Raw genomic sequence first — 23,935 nt, 5'->3', positions numbered from 1 at the left:
TACCAGAAAATCTGGTTATCAAACTTATGATCATGAGCTTTTCACTTTATTACCAAAACCAAAATGAAAATGAAAAGACTTGTAAGTTACCACACAATGTGGCAGGCACCACATTGGAAATGTTACCTGCCATCTCCTCGTCCGGGTAGGCGGCCCTCATTAGCTCTCGTTTCTCCAGGGACTAGTATTAAAGGGAAGTCAGAGCTCCCTCCTTTTGGGTGCCTAGTCTTGTTAATAAATGAATTTGGAGATGGACTCAGGAGGAAATACAAAGACAATTTTATTAAAATTTGAGAGGGAAAAACACCAGGATAGGCAAGCTGTATGTCTTGGAAGAAGAGGAAGATGGGGAAGAGGAAGAGAGAGGCTGTGCCTCGTGCCTTTCAAATTAGGGTCCAAGAAAACAGATTCCACAGTAGATGGGCACTGGCTACACAGAGGATTGGCTGCACATGACAGGGGCTTGGGGTAGGGTCTTTAGAGAAAGAGTAAGGGAGTCCAGAGTTTGAGGGAAATGGTGCCTAGGATTTTGGCTAGTATCCAGGAGGAAAAAAAAAAAAGACAGAAAAGAAGGAAAAGTTAGTTTTCTGAACAATTCTGAAAAGCTGGTAGGCTCCATGGCAAGGGTTATGTAAGAGGCTGCATGAGGGAAGGATTTCTGTGAAGCTAAATACACCATCTCTTTAAAAAGACAATTATCTTCCCATCGCCTTAGCACATCCTCAGACAACTCTGCTCTCCTATGGGGTGGAGTCAAGGCCAGCTGATTGACACGCCCAACTAGAAGGAAGGAAACACTAGTATGTAAAGTTCTGGTTTCTGGAACAGAGCAGAACATCATGACTCCACCTGGGACCAGAGGCACTATACATTGTTTGACCAGGAGTCTTGAGTGAGCAGGCTAGCATTTACTTTTCTGGTGTTACCAGAAAATGGGGGATGGGCTCCAAAGCTGTCCATGACACAGGAGACCATCCTCGAAGCCTCTCAGGATGTCTAGTTACCACACAGCATCACCTAACACTTTTCTGTTGGCTATAGCCAGCACCTGGCCATTTTTGTTTTGTATCTTCTATGAGATTGCAGTTTCTGACACTGTCTTTTTCCTCTTAATTTCATTTTTATTATTCAAAAATAATTTAATCAATCATTGTTAGACCTAAACTGGTACCAGATTCCCTGTGTGCACTCATTCCCACCTCTCTGATGCTGTCTGCTCTCACATAGGACCCGAGGAGCAGCTGCTGCAGGAAACACCCTGCTCGCTTTCTTCACCTTCCCCTCCTCCCCCACCCGCCCCAGCAGCCTGCATTGTGGAGTATGGGAAGGCCCTGGACATCAGCTACCTGCAGTATCTGTGGGAGGCGCACGCCAACATCCTCCATTGCATGAGGGACTGCAGGGTATGGTCAGCCCTCTATGATGGGGACTCACCTGACCCTGAGACCTTTCTGCAGAGTCTGTCAGAGGAGAACCGAGAAAACTCAGCCCACCCAGAGGCCAGACTCCCACAGCAGCATGTTAGGACATCAGGGCAGACAAAGGACAAGAGCCAGTCAGAGCTGGAGTGGGATGACAGCTACGACACTGGTATCTCTTCGGGGGCTGATGTGGGCTCCCCTGGGCCTTATGACGATGTGGAGAACCCAGCCCCGCCAGCACCTATTGATCCCCCCAAACATATCCAAGAGATGAAGAAGAATGCCATTCTTCTCTTCAAGGGGTCCTACATTGAAGAGTCAGACTTCCAGGACGATGTGATGGTGTATAGGCTGTGTGCTGAGAAGGACACAGAGGACACCAGGGAGCTGCAGGGGGAGACTGTAGAGCCACCAGCTGAGACTCAGCCCAAGGCCCAGCCTGAAGCCCAGAGTCTCCTCACAAGCAATGGACCTCTCTTTAGTACCGATCCTGAGGCAGAGTCACAACCCATCAGGGAGAGTTCAGACCTGTGTCAGAACATGTTCTCAGAAGCCAAACCAGAGAATGAGCCTGGTGTAGCCTTAGAATCAGACTCGGAGTTGACAGTTCCCACGTTTGAGGCAGAACCTCAGTCAGACTTGCAGGTTGCCAACACAGAGAGTGAAGATTTCATCACACAGTATGACCAAATCATTCAAGAACTGGATTCTAGCACGGAGGGCTTGATGGAGCAGAGCGTCCCTGCCTCTGAGCCAGTGCTTCTTACACACCAAGAAGAAAGGAGGGAAGAGTGCAAAGCTGAAGAGGAGGAAGAGGAGGAGGGTGACTTTGACTCCCTCGTGGCAGACGCCCCTGCTGTGGAGGCCGGGCCTTCCCCATTTGGTGTCGGAGAGGACACAGCCTTTAGCAGACGCCATCCTGTGAGGACTCAGAGCACACCGTTCACAGGTGACAACCTTAAGTTGCTTTGTGGTTTCAGAGTTTGAGAGTGCTTGTGCTACAGCAAAAGAAAAGTGTGGAAGCAGAAGGTGAGGCATGTGACCTAAGAGGAGTGAAATGTCTTTGCAAGGGGCAGCCATGCTTTGCCTTTCCTACTGGGATGGATTTGTTTAGCAAGTCTGGCTTTAGGTTGTGCTCTGCAGTAACTTCTGATGCTCGTGATAAAGTCGTAGGCTGATTAGACCACACCAGAATCGATCCATTATTTAAAGCTGCGTTTCCTTGAATCTAATTTCTTTTTCTCCCTAGCACTTACCTGTATGTGTATTGTAAAAAAAAAAAAAAAAAAAAAAAAAAAAAAAAAAAAAAAAAAAAAAAAACTACTCTGTTATTAGAGGGCATACTCCATGGTGGAGAGACATCTGTGTCTGTTCCCAGGGACCAAGCAGTGACATCATGCTTTAAACACTTGTAGGATGGCATCTGGGAGAGAGGCCATCGACATTAATTGGGCTTTGCCCTAAAGGAAAGACTCAACACCTCAAAATAAAACTAGGTTCACACGTACTAACCACTTTCCCAAATGTGTGTTCCAGTGCTAACACTGTCAGCAACAGGGAGGAGCTGTGTAAGAGGCAAGGGGCTGGGCTGGGATAGAAAACGAGTGGCTCAGCCGAGGAAGTGTGATAGAGAGCATCATTAACTACTATGCAGAAAAGTCTGAGTCTACAAGTCTGCAAATAGTAGCACAGAGGGAATTCCCACAGACAAGAGCTCAGTGTGCTCGGCGAAAGCTGGAGTGAGAAGCCCGGGTAGCACTTGGTAGCAAATGGAAGGACTGGAAGTAGCTAGTGACCCAGAGGGACAGACAGTGGCCTTGAGTGTACCCTGGCTCTACACTTCCCAGGTGTGGGGCTTTGCTATACACATGCCTCCGCAGCCCTGTGGGGACAGACAGGTAGGAGGAAGGGCCTTGCTATTGTCCCTTCTGGAGGCCTCCCCAGACTCAGTTGAGACTTGTCTCTCCTGGGCAGTGGGGAGTAGCTTGGTGAGGAAGGACAGTATCCCCACTTTCCGGGACTCTTATAGGCAGATTTTTAAAAAAAGGTTGCCTTCTGGCCCAGTCACAGAGATCTGCTGTGATTTCAATGGGGGCTCCCCACCCGTCTCCTCCAGTCTTTATTCATTTATTTACTGATGCCTGACATGTACTTAAACAGGGAGACAGCTTTTAATTCCAGAACTATCAGGCTTGAGCTTCTAGCTGAGATAACATTTCGGTGTGAACAAGTTTTAATTAAAATTCAACCAGTCAATCATAAGTTAAAAGGATTAGATCATCTTAGGTTTCCCAGTTGATGGGGGAAGGGACAGTGTTGAGGGAGCTAAGTAAAGAGGCCGAAGTAAGCTGCCTATCCTCCTGACACACTCAACAGGGAGAAGTCCAGATGTCCTGCAGCCTTTTGTGGAACATCTGGACTAAGTCCTGGCTAATGAAGGCTGCCCCTCGGGCTGCCAGCTTTCTGACAAAATAGTCACATCCCTGGGGAGTACGTAACTCAGGGAAGAAGTACAGCTTAGGGAAAGCCTAGAAGACAACACTATTGCTAACAAGGTTGTGTATGTGTTGTTCCTGTGAGCTGATCAAATGTAAGTTCCTTGGTACACATGATCTCTATAATGAAAGCCTTGCTTTTTCCTTTCCTCTTTTTGGAACAAGTACACAGTGTCAGGAAACATCCCTCCTTGTGTGAGTCCTGTGGTTTCCAAACTGTCAAGTGTGGGCTGAGGCATTAGCTCGCCTTCCCTTTCTCCACAGAATCATCAGGAATCAGCAGCAGAAATGAATTCTGCTGAGATGATTTTACTTCCTAAAAAAATCATAGGATTCCATTTTTCTAATTTAATCTATTTATGAATTCAAATTTTTTTTATTGAGCCTGTAATATTTGGTGCACTGTATGTATAAGACCTACAGACACAGAATATACAGTCATTCACAAAGATGCCAGCAAAGAACTTTGCAGTGAGAAATGTATCAGCCATTGTGTTCCAGGTTGAAAGGGAGCCTAGTGGATGGAGGATGTGGCATCACAACAGGGTCTCTGAGAGTGAGTGCAAGGGGGAAGGAGCATAGTGAGACTTTCCCTTCAGAGACATGTCTGTTTACTGTAGATAGTGTCCAGGCCAGCTGGACAATCAAGTGGGACCCTTAGACCCTGTTGAGAGGACTGAGATGTACAAGAAAATAAGGAGGCACAGCAAGTCAAGAAGTCTGATCAAGCTGGCAAAGATTTTATTGTTCACACAGGTTATAGACTCTGAAAACAGGATATGGGGAGGGGTAGGAAAGGAAAGAGGGCTTGGCAGATGGAAGAAACTAGCTGTAGCTGTGGGGTCTAACTAAGTTATTCTCACAAAGCCTTTCCGTTACCAGGGGTTCTAAAAACATCTATCTAGCAGGATGTTGGTTAAATCTAGAGATCAGGAGGAAGGGTTACTAAGGTGGGTTGCTATGAGGCCTTGTTTGCAGTTCTGACAACTGACAAGTGAATCATGGAAGGTAAGCAGCAAGAAGAATAGCAGATAGGAGAGCCAAGGGTGAGTGTTTGCCAAGAGTAAGGCCTTGCCATGGCTTCCCACAGATAGGATACTAAGACAAACAAAATAAACACATCCATTCCAGTGAGTGGGTTTGTTGGGGATCCTCACATGAGCATGTATGAAGGGTTCCTCACATGAGCATGGGTGACTAAAAGCCCATCCCACATGAGCAGTGACTCACATCAGCAGCATCTCTGGAGGTCCTTGCACAACTCCCAGGCAGCTATACCAAACAGTCTCCTCTCCCTGAGAATCACCAACTACCCATAGAACTTTGAGGAGAAGCCTCATGAGTCTTGCAGGTTCATGAATTTTCTGAGCCTTATAAAGTCCTAGGAGCCTCCCTCCTTCATTCCTGAAGAATGGCTACACATCAAAGCTAACAGAGTCCAGGCAGAGCACATGGAACTAAGGAGTACGGATCTCACAGGGCAGAGAGGCGGGGGAAGAAGCCCAGGAGCACTTGGTATCTGCTTAGAGGGGTCTTTGAGCTTGTATCCATGGCCTAAGCATTAAAGTTGGAGTACGGCATGACAGATCTGAAGGAGCCAGCCTTAACAGTGTTGTGGAGAGAGTGTGGGTTTGGGAGAGGTGATGGCAAGAACAAGTGGAAGCTGTGTTTATTATCAAGGCCATTGCCTGGACCTGGTCATTCTGTTTCTAGGGCCACATCCACAACTGTATTCATACTTCCATGCCACACATACATACATACATCTATACATGTATACACAGACACACATATTTACATACACACACACACACACACACACACACACACACACACGAGGATGTTCACTGCAGTGTTGTTTACGATAGAGAAAGAATGGAAAGAACCTGAATATCCACTAGTAGGAGACCAGACTGCTTATGCCACACTCTAAACAGTCAACTATTGTGTAGCCTTGAGACCATTTAGATGGCTTTGTGTGGTGTATGGGCATTCTGCAGGACTTATAATGGTAAGTGGAAAAGAAGTCTCCACAATAGAGGATAGTTAATGTTGTCTTTGTTTAAAAACCACAATACCAGGAGACAGACAGACAGACAAGACACACACACACACACACACGCACACACACACACACACACACACACACCACAGCATACCTGGGAATTAAGATAATATGCTGGCTATCAGCCCTAGAAACAGTTGGTCCAAATTGAAATTCTGACTCCATTATTTACAGGTCATATGTATTTAGCATTCTGCCTTATCTTTAAATGTGATAAATAATTAACATGTGTCCTAGGATGATTTTATCAAGTGAGGCAGGAAAAGTACTTGGAATTCTGGCTTCTGTTTAGGATGTACTTAATAAATGTTTTCAACAATAATTCAGATATTACTTTATTGTATAATAAAGTAATATCTTTATAGTATACTAGAATCTGTAACAAGAGTTTCTTCCAGGAGGTGGTTTGTTTTACAAGCCTTTATACTGTCTTAAAGGTGTGCATGTATGTGTGAGTGTGTGTGTATATATGTATGTATTATGCAATTTTAATCTCTGTTAAAATAGAAAGTCTTGCTAGAGTCCAGACAGGACGTGCAGACTCTGCCTAAGGCAGAGATACCGAGGTAGAAATAAAGGTCCACGTTTATATGTTTCCAAGGTTGGGATGGTGAATAGAGCTGAGTCAGAGAGTTGATGACAACTTTGTTTTCAGAATTGAGAGGTGCAGGCAACAGACTCAATACAGGGAAGGGGCTGAGCATTTGAAGGGAAGGAAGTGAGTGCTGGGGAGGGAAATAGTGCGGCCACAGTCTCTCTGGAGAGTTAAGTGTTCTATGTGAGCTCTGAGCATCAGCATCTTAGGACTGTGGGAAGTGTCTGAGACCTTCAGCTCTATTCCGTCTCACTGTTTCAGAGGACTCTGTCAGTCACTCAACCCCATTGCCTTCAGTCTTGTGGTAAGGTAGCACTGCATCATGGGTAGTATGTGGCTCATTTCATGGTATCATGGGAACAGAAAGGAACAAGGAAGATCAGGGTTCCAGTATCCCCCTCAAGAGCATGCCTCTGGTGACCCAATTTCCTCCTGCAAGGCCCTCCTTATGATCCACTACCTTCTAATTGAGCCACTGAGGGGACCACGCCTTCAGTAGATACATGGGTCATTCACACCCCCCTTGTAGTAGATACACGGGAACATCTACAATTTAAACTAGGAGCTAATTGTCCTCCCAGCCGTAGAGGGAAAAACATTCACTTCCTACTCCCAAGGTTGCCTGTGGCTTTCTGAGTGTAGCACAGTCTTCTGATTTTCAGATGCTTACGGTTCCCCTGGCAACTGCTTTTTGCTAAGCAGCTTTCTTTGATGTGCTAGAAACCAGCTAAGAATAAAATCAGGATTCAGAGCGTTTAATGTATTTTCTTTTCATTGCCCATGCCTAAGAACGATAGTTCCCACCATTGGTGTGTTATGATGGCCGTCTCCTAGCCTTGACTCAGTGTCCTGTCACTCAGGCGAGACACTGATGGGATAACCTTCCTCTCCACCATGGGTGGGATTTGTGTTCTTCGTCCCCTGTGTGAGCTGTACATGTCTACCCAGGTCACTGAAAGTAATGGTTGTGTTTGTAGGTAGGATGGCTGGATTCAGACAAGAATATTCTGGGGTCAGAGAAAGGAAGTCAAACACTCACATTAGGAGCAGGTTTTGCTGAAGGTTCCATCTAGTTGATTATGATTTTATTAAGATTTTTTCTTCATATGGAAGGAAATGGATAAGGAACAAGGTGTGACTGGGCGTGGACTGAGGGTATGACAGACAGATAGACAGACAGACAGAAGACAGACAGATAGACAGAGAAAACTGGTCGGAGTAGAAGATGGTAAGGAAATCAACTCAGAAAGCCAGAATTGTGCTGTGATGACGTAAGAACCCAGGTGACATTTCTAAGTGTTTTTAAAGGGACAGTCACTAGTTGCTTTCAGACTGAGATTCCAGTCTGTGGGGGTTCTGGATATGTTTGGCAGCCCCTCCCAGATCTATTGGCAAAATTCTCCAAGGCTCATCAATCCCCTTAGGGTTCCTCACCCACGCACATCGAAAGCAGATGAAGAATTCTGTCAGCCTTTCCCAGGGGTGGTGTGGCTTGTGAAGGGATCGTACCCCGACAGAGGGTGGCTACATTGTCCCATCACACACCCATCCTGGTGCTTGGCATAGTTGTCTGTTCTCACTTCTCAGAGAGCTTGTTCCTTTTAAGGAATTTAGCTGCTGGCAGAGTTCTGCATGAAGCATCTCGAGATGAAGTGTGTTTGTGTTAGACTCATGCTAATGGTGGTGAAGTGTTCATAAGGCGTGTTTATCTATCAAGGGTTATGTGCGTGTGTTATAAATATGCCGAGGCTTAGTGGCATCATCGATGGCTCCACTGGGGCAAATACAGAATCCCCATTGATCTTGCTTAATGGAACACTTTTATGGCAAAAATTTAAACCATCTTCAAGTAATTTTATTAATTCCAGATTTATAAATTTTTTTGTTTTCCTTGCCCTCAGTAAACCAACATATAAACCATATTAACTTGCTACCGACCTGAAGCAGAAACAGCTTCCTTTTGCTTATATGTATATTTTCATAAACTGCTTTTGTAATCATAAGACTTTTGTGTGTGTGTGGGGGGGGACTTTTCTGTCACACTGGACCCCGTTTCCTGAGACTGATTCCATCTTTCTCTGGTCTGAAATGGAAAATGCAGATACCAAGTTGCCAGGGATAGTCAAGTCTCACCCAGGACCTCTTCATTCACTGGTCTTGCCTTTCTCATTCCTCCATAACACTGAGGGAGAACCTCTCTCAGGCATGTATAGGACAGAAAGTCCCTGGTCACATGTTGCTATTTGGTAAACATCGCTCAACATGTTAGGTATTCTCTACTAACACGAAGACTTGTTGCTATGACACTTTCGGTGGCCTCTGACATCCGCATGCAGTCCATAGCACGGAGAGACAGTGAGTTGTACATTTTGATCCCTGACAGAATCGGGAATGAAGAACCAATGGGGCGAAGCACTGCAATCTTTGAAAATTGTTTGTTGTCTGAGCTTTTCAAAGTTCTTCATAGCTTCCAAGGTACTGCAGGTGGCTGTGGGGTCAGGATGTCAGCATGTTTACGTGGAGGAGCAGACACGTGTCCTCTGTGTTTACACCCTGGCTGTGGCCCCGGTGACTCCCCTGACACTGTCCTCCCTGCAGGTCCGTTCATCAGCGTGGTCCTGTCAAAGCTGGAGAACATGCTGGAGAACTCTCTGCACGTCAACCTGCTTCTCATCGGCATCATCACCCAGCTGGCCAGCTACCCGCAGCCGCTCCTGCGCTCCTTCCTCCTCAACACCAACATGGTCTTCCAGCCTAGCGTCCGCTCTCTCTACCAGGCACGTTACAGCTACGCCCACTCCTTCTGTCCTTCCCTTTCTCTCATGACCTTGTTGGTTTTCAAAATCTCCATGTCCCAATTCACTTGTTTCCCTTCCCTGTCCCAGTAGGCTGGTTGTATAGACTATTCTAGACAGACTGCAGGGCTTCATGTGGTTTGATGTTTTGAGGATTCCTTATCAGGAACACAGGCAGTTAAAAATGAACACATGTCCCATACCATAACAGTCCCTGTAATGAGGGATGGACCCAAAAGATGTGTTGGTGACTAAGAGCGGAGTCAGGCTGGGGAGTAATAGCATCATTAATGTGTTTTCTGACAGGTCCTTGCATCTGTGAAAAACAAGATCGAGCAGTTTGCTTCTGTGGAGAGAGACTTCCCAGGCCTCCTCATCCAAGCTCAGCAGTACCTGCTCTTCCGGGTGGACATGTCTGACACGACCCCTGCGGCACTCACCAAAGGTCAGCCAGCTTTCTCCACTGTGCCTGTCTTAGCCTGTACCCAGTCCCTCCCCTGCCCCCATTTTGTTTGCAGGTGTTCTTGGCATCTGGAACCTATAAGCACCAAAGAATATTTTTGTTTGTGTCCATCCTAGAACAGCCTCTTCCTAGTGTTCTTAAATCTAAGAGGAAGGGCTCCCAGGCCTGCACTGGCCTTAACCCTCCATGGAGGATCTGGCTGGCCATCCATTTTCCTAGCTGAGGAGATTCAAGGAAGGAGCTGGCGTGAGATGCTGTCAAACTCCAATAAATCACCGCAGCACCCGTAGACTACAGGGAGGCACCATGTGCACTCCTAGAGCCATCTTTTGGCCATCCCTGCCCTGCAGATGGCATCTGTTCTCTTTATTACAGTTTTAGAGCATTTTGTACCAAAAGATAAATGTGTTTCAGGACTCTAGGAGGTGGACACTGTTTGTTCAGATGAGAAGTGCAGTTTACCCTCTGCAATTCCTGCGTCACTCAGCAAAGGGGAGGTGTTAGGTGGGTCATGGCAGGACAGAGAGAGGATGGGTGGCAGGGAGGTGTGACAGGGGATAGCTGAGAATAGTCTGAGGCCTGGGGAGTACTGTTGCTTGGCCTTGCTTCTGCTAAGACAAATCTGATGGCCATTGTCTTCTGAGCTGTGACCCAGGCCCTGGTGAGCACAAACAAGCCAATGTCCAGTATTGTTCTGGCCTCCCTCACCACAGCTGTCCAGGTGTGGAACAAAGCTTCCTAGAGGCAGCTGAGCAGTGGGGAGACTGGGGCCTCAGAGCTAAGCCAAGTGACCAGAAACGAGACTGGGAATGAGAGGCAGAAGCATGACTCTGAGAAAGAGTTATACCTTTATAAGAAGCTCAGAAGAGCCCAGAACTACATGTGGCTCCTGTCTCCTGTCTCTAGTGTCCGCTATTTTACCCTGGTCCCTTTGCTTCATTGGGTCTTATGTTCCTGGTTTTGGAGGTGTGGCTAGGGATGAACTCAGGGCCTGCTGCATATTAATTAAGCACAGGCTCTACTACTTGGCAAGATATCTGCACTGGGTGGGAAGGTGGGTCTCCAGAGTCTAGACTGTGTCCTTTGCCCAGCCCTGCTGCCTGGAGATGAGTGGGACATTTGTCCTGCCCAGCTTCTGAAGTCCTCTGAGTTAGTCTCTGACACTGTCTGCAGCAGCTTTTCAGGCCCAGGCACCATTTCAGAAGCCAGCCCTGGTCCTGATGTTGATTCGCACTTTGTTCTCCCTAGCTTCCCCTTTGGGTGCTGTGTATGCTTGGACCCTTTTTATAACTCAGCTGTCTGCAGCCAGAGCTGCTCCTCCATTCAGCTTCTGCATTCTTCACTTCCTGGTGTCCCCTCAGAAAAGCCAGCCTCCTCAGGGACCAGTTAAAACACCACTGCTCTACAACAGAGAATGGAGGAGTTTCTGTGATGGCTGAGTGGACCAGATCATTGGCTCCTGAGGTTTAGTTACTTTTTTCAGCAGAAAGAAAGAGAAAGAAGGAAGAGGAAGAGGCAAAGGAGGAGGAAGAAGAAGAGGAAGAAGAGGAGGAAGAAGAGCAGAAAAGAAATCCTACTCAAATACATTAAAACTACACAATAATAGTGCCGTGCCCCAACTTACATTTAAAGAGTCCTTTAACTAGAGTTCCAATTCTAGAAGGTGGCTAGATGTTAACCCATTTTACAGTGAAGGAAACAGAGCTGGTGATCCAGGTCAGGGTAATCACTCAAATCTGCTTACTTGTGACACACTGAAAGGCCATCTCCTGGTGGAAAGCCAGCTCGGGTCTACCCCAGGGACTGCTGGGACTGCCTGAAGGATGTCCCTGTAAGTTTTCAGACCCCTTTGCTGCTTTTCTGTCTCACGAACAAAGATTTGTGGATTCTAGCTGGGCAGACAAACAGCAGTGACATTTCTAATTTACAAGTTATGCTAGATTAAAAAAAAAAAACTCACAAAAGGCATGGTTTAGAGAGGAGGGGTGTGTTTGAAATGGAAAGCTGGAAGTTAGGCATGAGAGGCAGCTCTAAGGAGAAGCAGGAGCGTGGAGGACTGTGGGTCATTTCCTCAGTCATGCAGTCTACAAAGTGTTGTAGCCTCCCTAGATACACTGGCCAGAGGCTGTGAGACACACTCTCAGGGGGCTTGGCCCTTGAAGAGACTGAAGTACAGCACAAGCAAAAAAAAAAAAAAAAAAAAAAGCAAAGCTTGGCTGAAACCCTGGGCCAGCCTCCAGTGAGTGGGACCAGGGCAGGGAGGGGCTTGAGGGAAGGTAGTGGCAGCTGAAGTGCACCACATGCAGTCTAGTGGCCCCTGTGTACTTGATACCTAGTGACTCATTTGATTGTTATAGCAATGAGCTACCTACAGTCAGAGGAAGTGAGAGCACAGAGAGGTGAAGCCACTTGCCTGGAGTACCCCAGCTGGTAGGCGACAGAATCTGTGCTCTTAGCTATAGTCCCAAGGCCTCTGAAGCTCAGTAAGATGTGGGTGGATGGAAATGTGGGGATGGAGCTCCAGAGGGTGAGGACAGCATAGACTCTGGTCCGAGTGAGTGTTCTGATCCTCAGTGGGATCCAGGCCAGCTTCCTCAGTGAGCTTTGACGTCCGTGGGAGAGCCAATGTGCCTGAGGGCCAGTGTGCATGGGTCACCAAGGCTGACCTTGGACCTCAACATTGTCTGCATTGTTAATACCCCTGCCAGGGCATGTGAGGCATTTCTGATAAAAGGTAGTAGGAGACAGATTCTCAACAACTTTTCTGGTTTTCTGTGACACGAACTGTGGTATACTTTAATCCAAAAGGATATTTAAAGCAGCAAAGTGGAGGATTTTTTTTTTTTAACACTAAAGACTATAGTAGTGAGATGTAGAAAGTACTATAAATGTCAAGAATTTTTAGTGCTGTCGTTAAGCAACACTCAGAAAAGTGCTGAAAAATGGGGCTGAATTCTAAAAAGCAGCCAGAATAATGAGGAGCTAGGATACTGTGATTTAGAAGGAGTGATGGGATCATTTGGGGAGGGGCAGAGGTGGCATAAAGAACTACAAATATGAGGACCGGAGAGCTCAGGAATCAGTCAGGAGATTGAACCATTTTAATTAGGAGAACAGATTTGGTATAAAAATGCAAATCAGCTGGATGTGTTGGAAGCTGAGCTCCTGACATCTTAGATTTACATCACTGAAACAGACACAGGCCTCTGGAGCCTTCTCTAAGTGCTGGCTGTCCACGCCCTTTGTTGCCATTAGATCCTAATGGCTGTGTGAAATTCTTGGGTCCTCACCATTATCTCTGGTGATCTAGGGGGATCTCTTATTTTTCTTGTGTTCTGGAGGCTGGAGGAACCAGACAGAATGGGCTGGGGTTTCTGGGAAGCTGAGGTCATGGCAGCAGCTGCAGAACACAAGAGTTTAAGGAGCTGCACCTGGTGACCAGTGCCGCCCTGGCAGGAGTAGAGTAGTTGGCTCAGTACTGGGTGTCAGGAGAGCAGAGAGGCCACAGGTGTCCTTGGTAGATTTCCCATGACCCCAGTCTCCACTCAACTGACAAGTGGTAGCAGGAGCTATTGGAAGTCAGCCTGCCTGCCTACTGTCTGTCTGTCCATCCATCCATTTATCCATCCATTTATCCATCCATTTATCCATCCATCCATCCATCCATCCATCCATCCATCCATCCATCCATCCATCCATCCATCTATCCCAGTCAGGAAATTGCTCTGTTGCCTAGGCTAATCTTGAATTACTGAGCTCACATGACCCTTCTTCCCTGGCCTCCCAGATAACCAGGACTTCAGGGTGCCAGCACAGTGTCTAGTTGGGAATTTCTAGCCAAACCAGTATTATTGCCACATCTCATGCATAAGGTCTCCTGTATGTGATTTTAGGTAGACAGTCCTGTATTGCAAGCTGAGTGCTAGCTGTGACAAACTGTGCAAGCCTGTCATGGAGAACACTAGGGCTGTCTTCAGGATCTAGTGAGGCAAGGAACTGCACCCAGGACTATTCCCTCCACGAATCCACTCACCCCTCATACATACACTTGTCATTTAAGAGTCCCACCACTGTTTCTTTCTGTTTTCAGATCCCATTCAGGAGATCTCCAGGCCAGAAAGTGACAAGACCTTTATGGATGGCCCTCCACGTGTGCTTCAGCCCTTCCTGGGCAACAGAGCCAAGGTGACCAGGGCACCCCCAAACCTGCCTCTGCCAGTGAAGAACACCATGCTGGCTGCTGCTCTCTTCCCAGAGTTCCTGAAGGAGCTTGCAGCCTTGGCCCAAGAACACTCCATTCTGTGTTACAAGATCCTAGGGGACTTCGAAGACTCTTGCTGTTAGCTTTTTATACTACTATTTTCATAGAGATTTGGTTTTATAAGGTTATAGTACTTGACTGAATGTTAAACGCAAAGCTGCTTATCAAAACTGTCTACTTTGATACTTCCTGACAATACTTGATTTATAGGAGGGTTTTGGTGCACCTCCTGTCTCTAGCCGGGTCTCCCCTTGTTATACAGAATGTAAGTCTTGTGAGCTGGCTGTCTCCTTGGCAGGTTCCTCCTGCTGTTTCTCCTCTTCACATGGTTCACGGTTGTTCTCCCAAGCCTTGGAGTGGAGGAGACATTCATCTGGTAGCTCGGATGCCATGGAGCACGCACTGCGGTTCTGTGATCTCTGGTTACCAGGTGGGGGCGGCTCCTTGGCAGTCTCATGGGAGCTCCTCCAGAGTGGCACGCCTATGCTGGGCGCCTCTTCTCGAGGTGAATGTAAGAATGTGAAGCTCCTTCTGACAGACAGGACACATCATTGGCTGATCTGAATTTTACTTCTAGGACTTGCAATCTCTCCACACGTATTGCCTTATGTTGTGGGAAAATCCCCAAGCCCCAGCTGTCTGCCCAAAAATTCAGAGAATCTGGAATGCAGAACTTTTTTCTCATTGCTTGAGAGCTGCTCTAATCACGGGAGCACAACCAAAACACAAGACAGCCTTAATTCAGTAAGATCTGCACAAAAGGAAGTGCACCTATGCAAACGCTGGATGGTAGGCATTTGATCAGATGAAAAAAGTGTGGTTCATAGACTTACGTTAAAAAAAAATACTAAGTGTTTTATAAAAACAAATGTTAACTTGTGACGTATAGAGGATTTTTTTTTGCTTGGGGGGTGCAGAGCTTGGAATGGGTGCAAAAGATAAAATTATGGTAACTATAGCTGGAAAACCCCTGGTTCTTATTTTACTAATATGCTGCACTTGTGGCGAAATGAGCACTACTCAGCCCATGTTGACAGCTGGGACAGAAATGCATACAGGTCACAGGGAGCTTGTGAAGCCAGGTGCCTGCTGGCGACTCCCTCCTCATGGCCATGCTGCATGCCAAGTGTCCAGCGGTGGAGGATGCCCCAGTCGGGAATGTACTGGAGTCTCTGGCTGCTTGCCAGCCTGCTGCCAGAAGCATGGTTATACTTTAGTCATAGCCCTATAAAAATAACTACCAAGCAGGGAGGAAACACATACACACACGCACGCACGCGCGCACACACACACACCAAGACCACAACTTGTATTTATGAATATTAAAGTCACCTTATGTTCTGGACCCAACTCTGAAGTGAAGTGGTGGAGCTTCCCCAGTGGAAGGATGCAATGCCTAGCTTTCTCTGTTCTTTGTGGGCTTCTGTGCTGAGCCCCAAGGGTGATGCCAGTCCCATCGGTTGTGTCTCAGGAAGATTAGTTTGTCAGTCAGGTTTCTGGTACAGGAGAGCAATGGGGAAAGGAATCAGTGCTGAGGCACTGCATACCTTCACAGGATCCTGAAGTAGCTTTAGATCGAGAGAGCTGGGAAGCTAGCCCATGAGTGAATTCCCAAGGAGATCTGGCCTAGGCTGGGTGACAGTGTATCATAGCCTCAACAGGAAGCCCACTTACCTGTTCATGGAACATTGCTGATTTTACAAGTGTTTAGAAAACCAGTTTGTCCAGCCATGGTACTTCAGCTCCATGTGGGAGGCACAGTAAACTGGCTTTCTCTTGCCTTCCTGATGTGTGCCCCATGAATCTCCATTAGAAGATAGTAGCTTCAGCTAGTAAGAGAGGAGCAGCTAAAGGAACTGTTTCTCCTTCAAACCTGCTTTGTCTGGTTATTTGTGCTTGCCAAATCATTGAATGCTGAAGCCATACTTGCAAATGGCATTCTCTATCTAGCTTTGCGGTTTTATGCTCATCTCCATTTTCTGGTGTTGGTATTGATTCTTCTCAAGTGCACATCTCCCTCCCGTTTTTATATGCTAAGTACGCATGCTGCTACTTAGCTATATTCCATACCCATTCCACATATTTATTATACACCCCAGAATCCCCTTTGTGGGAGGTGCATATTGGGAAAGAGTGACCCCCACCCCCCACCCCAAAGTCCTGATGCAGACTTAGGTTAAAAGAGGGCAAGGATGGCTGACAGGTCTCAGGTGAAGGGTTAGGATCAGACTAACTAGGATGGGATGTTGATAGCATTTTTTCTCTGACTCCCTGCCATTTGTTCCTGAGTCCTGATTATCTTCCCTCAGAGAGCTGTGTTCAGAGCTTTACAAAACAGAAGTCAGCTGGCAATAGAGCATGGCGTACCTCAGGGCCCAGACAGTTGAGCTAAGTATACAGGAATGATGTGAACACGCCAAGAGCAGATCTGAGCTACAGAAAGGAGAAGGGCAAGTCCTGATATGAAGAGTGAACACTGCTCTAGGCAGACAGTTGATGGCAGTCCTTTGTAGGAACATAAATGTCATGAGGTAGGTCACTTTAGTCCTGAAATTTACAGGTTAAAACATATATATATATATATATATATATATATATATATATATATATATAGAGAGAGAGAGAGAGAGAGAGAGAGAGAGAGAGAGACAGAGAATATGTTTGGAGAGATTTGACATGTTTAAAACATGCTCAGGGACTCTGTCCTCCACCCCGTGACAGGTGTCATGCCAGCGGCCATGCTTGAGGATTTAACAGTAGATACAGATCCTGGCACAGATCCTGGATTGGCGTCACTATGTCTAGCCTGACAGGCCTCAGCAGGGACAGGGAGTGGAGGGTTCCTGGAACATCACATCATTAACTTGGATCCATAATTCAGGGTCTGCTTTAAAGGTCTAGACTGGGTGAGTTTTATGGTTCAAAATACATGAGCGCACAGGGATAGTTAAAATTGATTTTGAAAATTGCCAGGTAAATGTAAAAATTTTAACGAAGAAAATCCAGTGTAGTTTCAGCCTAAGACACACTATCATGGGATGAAATACAGTCTTCCAGATCAGAAGTACAGTTGCAAGAACAATTAAATATGGTTTTATTATTAAACCCTTTCTTTCTCTGGCAGAGCCATTGTGACATGGTCCCCATTTGGTTCAGTGTTATGTGGAAAGTTAGAAGCTGAGTAGAGTTGGAGTCTGTTGTGTGGCAGGGGTAAATACATTCAGTGCTCTGCAGGTCCTTGCTAGCAATGAGCTGTCCTTAGCAGGTGGCTTTTTATTTAGCTTAGATGTAGCTGTTGATTATTTTCCCATTAAGACATCCTGAGGTGGGTTGTTGTCAGCAAAGCATCCTCCTGTAAATAGAATCTAGAGACTGAATCTGTGAGGGTTTGGGCTGCTCTAGTTTGGGCAGCCAGCGATTCTCAGGGCCAGCAGTTGTTTGCATCTCTGTAGTAGTCATGTGGGTTTGCTTTCAGCACCATTTACAGGTCTAAAGCTGTGATGTGGCTACCCATTTTGGATCAGTGTATCCCAGGGTGCTCTCAGTAGGGAAGTCTGTCCAGCATGGTGGGGCATGTCACAGACATGATGTTAAATATGACTATGTTCCAATTCTCATTTAAGGGCAGTCTAGTTCAACTGCTAATCAGCAGCTGTGTGTTTGCAGGAATGGCTGTCAAGCTTGCCATCTTTATGAAATGCTTTCTTGCAGGACAGCTATTATTGCACATGCCACTTCAAGTCATTGGCCTGGGACAGCCTAATGTACAGCTTGCTACAAACCTCAAATCATCTCTGCAGTTAGCTTTTCCTGAGGCAGTGGCTCCTCGGGCAGCTGAGGCCACAACAGCTTTAAACCATTAGGGAGATATCTTAGCCCCTTTCCGAGTCAGCCACCAGTCTGTGCATCATATGACACTAATTCCCCATCATGTCTCAGCTTAGAGCAACTTGTCAAGAGTGAGTAGTCCACCCTTAAGTCTTTCAAGGGAGGAGACATTATAAGAGAACACAATTGGCTTTTTCTTCTTTTAGGATGACCATCATAAACCCAATGCCTCACAAAAAGCTCTTAGAGGACTCAGAATAGCTTCTGGGACCATTCTGTGCATCAGCAAATCCCTTTTCCATCCAGGCATTTATTAGTCCAGCACTTGTTTTGGAGGACAGATTATCTCGGCAGCTCATTAACTCCATAGACAGGGCTTTCACAAGAGATTTTCTATGAGGTTCTTTAGGGACAAGGACCATCGGGGAGGCTGAGGAAGGCACAGTGGGTAGGTATCTGTGGATTCTTGCTCTCAGAACTCTTAGCTTGAACTAGTCACAAGAAATTGTGTTCTTGGTTCTTGTCTTTGAAGGTGTGAGTTAACCCAGGTTCCTGTTTTCCACACAAGCATGGCCATAGGATTCTGTCCCTGTGTACTCGGTGTTCATTGCAGGGCTCTTTTATGAAGTTTAAATGAGCCCTATCACTTCAGGACCTGAACAGATGACGGAAGTACTCAGGCCAGATTATAAATTTCACTGAGCTGAGGCTGCACAAGTCTGTCCTCCTTAGTGACATTTTACTGGGACAAGGACCACCAAAAGCTAGACCACTTTTGTCCCTACAGACATTTTACAGAAGGGATCTGATGCTGATCATCTTGCTTACAAGACTTCTGCCTAGCCATGACCTGGGGAGCCAGTGAAGAGGCCATAGAGCAGGAGCCTTCTACCTCACTGCCTACAGGCCAGCTCCCAGCAAAGCAGTTCCCAGGTGTATCTGTCTAGAACCTGCCTAGGCAGTCCTGTGGCCTCAGCCACACTCCTTCTGGTAATGGGCGAATTACATGGCCTAGGTGGAGTGCTTCTCCTTCCTTCCTCTTTAGAGTCCTTGAAATAACTAAATTCAATCTAAGTGAAAGATACAATATAAACTGTAGGCCATGCCATAGGCTATAATACTGAAATGGTTAACTTGAAGAAGTGCAAACCTGTCATGGCATATTCTCAGATTACCATTAATTAGGTCAAGGGGGATGGTGGTGTGGAACTTAGCTCAGAAGAACACTGATAGTTTTTCTATCTGTGCCTTGAGAGAAATGAGCAAAAGTTCCACTCATGCATGAACCTCACAGGTACAAAAAGCTGGCTTTTTGGATAGAGATGACCCAGAATTTAAAGTCTTGGTAATTAGCAGTCCTCCTTTGCTCCTTGGGTTAGTTTAACTTGTATTCTGTGTTAGCTTCCACCTGGACCCTCAACCAGCCACGAAGCATCCGTGTATAGTTTGGTCCTGAGCAGGACGAGCTGGCTCTGGGGGACTGAGAAATCAACAGTTTGTAGCACTTTTTGCTGCCAGCCATCGCTTCCAAGTTCCCTATCTGGCTACAGGTGTGTGGATTCCACTGACAGATGGCAGTGGCTTCAATTATGGTGCCAACTCATACATCCTAATGAGACTTTTCCTAACCGGTACAAACAACCCAGAGCACATTCATGTTCCTGCAAGACTGGAAAGTCCTCTGTCTCTGGGCCCATGTACCAGCAGAGCCATACTTTGTGCATCTTTTAAAGTGCTATGTAAACACATCTTTCAAATACATTTAGTCATGCTCATTCATTCAGAGCTGGGTTTGCCTATTTCCCTAGTAGCTGTGGTTATGAGCTCTCAAAGCCTGCCTTAGGGTCTCAAGATGACCAAGAGAACGAGGCAGTTGTCAGAGCTAGCTGGGAGGAGCCTTGTAAAGACTGTGTGCTGATGGCATGTCCTCTGGGAATATTCACTCCATATGTGTTTTCCAATTGGTAAAATAGGTTTTGGAAATTGCTTCCTCTGAGCTGCACTACCCATTGGGGTGAGCCCAGGTCATTAGCTTTGTCAGCGCTTTTTGCAATGCTTGATGACCAAGTCAGATGAACCATTTTTTGGTAAAAATGGAGGTTATAAAATAAAACTGAACCTTTCTGTTCTCTGGGATACAGGCCTTGTCAGACTAGAATCTGAGCACTCTGGCCATTGGAGTTCAGGCTTGGAGAGCAGTAGGTCTCCCTCCCTCTTCTCCCTCATAGGGAGGCCAGTGAGAAACACTTGAACAGCCAGTCTCATCAGGGCAACACATGTGGTCTGTGGCTTCCTGAGTGGGGTGACATTCTAATGTCACCTCCTCCTGCTTATCTGAAACAGACCGCAGAACTGATGTCCACTCTATCTCAGCTTTTGGCTGGGCAAGGTTGCTTTCCTTCACTCCTGCTTAACAACGCTGGGAGGCATCTTCTGCTGATGGGTGTGTCACTTTCCTCCCATTCATCAGTTGCCCTGGAATGATGGTGCCCAGCAGTGTTCTTACCAGGCCTGAGAATCTGCTCTAAGATGAGGACCTCTAAGAGTTCCCCCTCACTGTCAGTTTGACAAACTTCTAAAACAAACAAACAAACAAACAAACAAAAAAAAAAAACATTTCAAAACTAGTCATTAGAGTGTGGTTTGTATGAGGTACCAGACATGTAAGAAACAAGGGGGAACATACTATCCCAGGATTGAGGACAGAGGTAGCTGGCCTTCATCACCATTCTGTACCATAAGACAGTTAAAGGTCAAAAGTCAACATTCTGATTTATTAGATTATAATCTTATTCTTCCCAAGTAAAACAACTTAATGCTTCAGCTTTTCTTCTTCTTTTCTTTCCTTCCTTCCTTCCTTCCTTTCTTTCTTTTTTTTGCCTAAACATTGTGTGTGGGAGGGGTGTAAACTATATGATCTCTTAAGTGGAAGTTAATTTTTATGTGCTATTTCAGTATATATTTTACTCATTAAATTTATCTGAGAACTTGTGTGTCACTTTAATTCACTGGGAGCTGAGCAGGTGGTAGTGCCCACACTCAGCAGGCACGTGCCAGCCCTGTCCTGCCCACCCTTGCTTGAACAACATGTTCAGTCCTTTTGTTTTAGTCGTCACCAGCCATGCTTAGGTCTGAATACACTGCACATGCTGCCATGCTCTTGATCGTCGGCCTGTAGGATAGGGAGCACTGCTTGGCTCTAGGGAACATCCATGGCATGTGAGGTGGAGACATGAGCTTTATTCTGTATAGAATTATGATTTCTTTAGTCACTGCTGCCACCATAATGGAGCCGTTTCCAGACAGTGAGGCCGGCGCTCTGCCTGCTGGTCTTCCATGATGGCTGCCTCTCAGGTCATAAGAGTCTCAGAGGATACACACTTGTAAAATATTGCCTCCTAGGAGGTGTAGCTTGGCTAGGGACTAAGAGATACAATGTGTACAGCACATGAATGGCAGCCCTCTCAGGCCCCTCTTCCCAGAGCCACACTGTCCTCTCCGGCAGAGGGACCCCACACGTCTCACAATGACAGCTTCCTCTCCAATATTTCCTTTATCAGAGTCGGGTCTGCTCTGCTTAGGCTCGCTTTCCGGACCAAGCCAATCAGCTTATTTATAGCTTTGGGGTTTCTTTTCTTCACATCCATCACCTGTAAAGACAGAAGTTAGGAGGTGAAAATGAAGAAACTCCCACCAAGAATCCTAAAGGTTTCCACTGACTGCAAATTAAATTCAAGTTCTGTCTTCCTTTCATGAAAGCTGTAAAATGAGGGAAAGAGGAGGGGATTAACTTTTGAGAGGTTTCTAGGTTCCTGTCAAAGGGGATTTGGCTTCTCTGCCTTCTGATTAAAATGAGCAAGGGGACAGTGATGGGTTACAAGTGACACTGACAGCTGGCAACACTGGTATGCTGAAACCAGAACACTTTCCTCTGGGTCCGCAAAGCAGCAGTCACAGGGGATCATCTGTGATTCTAAACATCCCATTGAACCAGGCAGGGGTGCCTCTCAAACTCTCCAGTGCTGTTTGACAGACAGCCTTGCTCCCTGCCAACTAGAACTGCTCCTTAGAAAACAAACCTTTTAGGATGGTCACTCCCTCAGTGAGGGCTGAGCAGGTAGGGGTGGTAACGGCAGGAAGGAGGGGCTGAGCACCATCAAATGACAGGTGCTGGCCTCCTCTGCAAGTGTGCTGATTGGCACTGAGTGTGCTTGAGTGCCACAGGACGACTCTGAAACCAAGTGTGTTCTTATCAGTCAGGGCAGATGGGACAAGAAGATGGGGACTGCTGGGATGCTGTAGGCTCATTATTCTTATCAAGGGCTCTTCACAGAGCCTCAGTGTCCCTGCACACTGATGGGTGGGTGTGCACTGTTCTCAAAGAGATACTAGCAATTTTTTCTCCACTGAAGAATATCTCTCTAGACAATATGATTAGACCTAGGGTGGCTGGGAGGAAGGAGCCCTGCAACTTGGCATGGTTTTTCTATCTTGTGCTATGCTAAGAACACAAAATGACTTGGTTTTCAGCCACATTTCTGTCAAAGGATTTTCTCTGTAATTTACAGATCATTTTCTTCTCTGCATTTTTCCCTCCTCTCAAAAGCCATAAAACTGAAGCACTTCCAGTCCTTTCCTTCCTCACAGCTGAAGGAGAAGTGGCCACAAAGAATGTAAATGGCAACTCCGGGAGACAGCCAGTGACAGACCCTCAAGTTAAAACTTGAGCTTGGATACTTGACCACACCCCTTTAAACTGACTCCACAGAGAGCAAGCACTAGCAAAGACCCTTCTCACAGGACCATGCAGCTGCGATTTTCATGTTAGTGGTTAATATCCTGGACATTTAACTACTGACACATAAGTAGGGATTGATAGGGCTGGGCAGCCCTCCTGAGGAAGGGTCTGTGGCTACAGCACAAACTGTGGACAGGTATCAAGCTGGCCCTCATTCCTGTTGCACACGAAGAACTTGATCCTATTGGAGATAGTCACCACTTGGGGGTGTCCATCTATGGTGGCCTGGCAGAGCTCTTCCAGGGCCTCTACATCCTGCATCAGCTCCAGCTGCTGCTCTGACACGATCTGCGCTGCGGTCTTCCCCTCCCCTTTCCACAGCTCCTCAAACACCTGCAGAAGAGAGGGAGAGAGGAGTGTGAAGACCTGATGTTTCTGCCACCTCCTTGTGCCTCTGTGGTGATGTGGAGGGCAGGGAAGGGAGCTGCAGATCCAATTAGCACTCAAATGCATGGCCTGGCCCAGGGAGAAGCCACCATCCCTCCTATAACCTTCCCAGAGGGCTAGGACCACCTCCCTTCAGCAAATCAAATCTCCTCCTGAGGTTAGCTGGCTCCTCTCATATAGAGGATGAGGACTTAGGTCAGCCAGGTGTGTCCCCCACTTGCTGACTCAAGCCAAGCAACCTTCCTCCTCACAGAGGGCTGGTGATGGATCTAGCTTGAGTCCACTGAACTAATTAATGGAGGTGACATTTAATAAAGGATAGGCCACACAAGCAGCAGGAGGGAACCACTGCATGCACAATCCAGAGAAGTCTTCTAGGAAGCAGGGCTGAGAGAGGCAGGAAAGTAACCCCATAATGAAGATAGAAAATAGAGAAAAACCAAAACCAAGTCACAGCTCATAGGCTCTGGCCGTCCTTCCCCGGTCCTATTGGGAGAACTGAGCCAAATCTGACTAAAATAATTCTCTGTCAATGGTATACTTATTTTTCTACTTAGATAATAACAACAGATCTCCAAAGGAGTCAAAATCAGGGATAAGGCCAGTGTGGAAGGCATTTGCTGCTGTGGTTTCCTCCCTCAGCCTGCAGCCATAAGACACAGGGGCACTCCCGTCTCCATGGTGTCACTGTGCAGGCCCTCCCTCCAGGAAAGACTGCTCTTCAGTAACCAGCACATGCCAAAGTGAAGAGAAGGAGATACTCTGGGTATCAGCAGGATTACGTCCCCCATGAGAACAGAAAACAAGCCAGGAATATGTATCACGAC

The 23,935-nt window shown here is 46.6% G+C and overlaps 2 protein-coding genes across 5 annotated transcripts in view; one reads left to right on the top strand and one right to left on the bottom strand.

Annotated features, from left to right (window-relative positions):
• Positions 1–20,910, top strand: part of Fhip1a (FHF complex subunit HOOK interacting protein 1A) — a 235,797-nt gene extending 214,887 nt beyond the window's left edge. For all 4 annotated transcript variants that reach the window (XM_076932600.1, XM_034499684.2, XM_076932598.1 and 1 more), the window contains 4 exons: positions 1,228–2,370; positions 9,175–9,353; positions 9,678–9,816; positions 13,925–20,910. In XM_076932600.1, the coding sequence (XP_076788715.1) occupies positions 1,228–2,370; positions 9,175–9,353; positions 9,678–9,816; positions 13,925–14,178 (1,715 nt within the window). In that variant the 3' untranslated portion in view covers positions 14,179–20,910. The remainder of the gene's footprint in view (positions 1–1,227; positions 2,371–9,174; positions 9,354–9,677; positions 9,817–13,924) is intronic.
• Positions 20,911–21,143: 233 nt separating this feature from the next.
• Gatb (glutamyl-tRNA amidotransferase subunit B) overlaps positions 21,144–23,935 on the bottom strand; it is a 69,985-nt gene continuing 67,193 nt past the window's right edge. The window contains exons 12-13 of the mRNA XM_034500118.2: positions 22,920–23,054; positions 21,144–21,573 (exon numbers count right to left, since the gene is read on the bottom strand). Of these exons, the coding sequence (XP_034356009.1) occupies positions 21,445–21,573; positions 22,920–23,054 (264 nt within the window). The 3' untranslated portion in view covers positions 21,144–21,444. The remainder of the gene's footprint in view (positions 21,574–22,919; positions 23,055–23,935) is intronic.

This window comes from Arvicanthis niloticus, chromosome 4, assembly GCF_011762505.2.
Source record: "Arvicanthis niloticus isolate mArvNil1 chromosome 4, mArvNil1.pat.X, whole genome shotgun sequence".
Classification (NCBI taxonomy): Eukaryota; Metazoa; Chordata; class Mammalia; order Rodentia; family Muridae; genus Arvicanthis; species Arvicanthis niloticus.
Note: the sequence above shows the minus strand (reverse complement) of the source record. Positions and strands in the feature narration are given on the sequence as shown.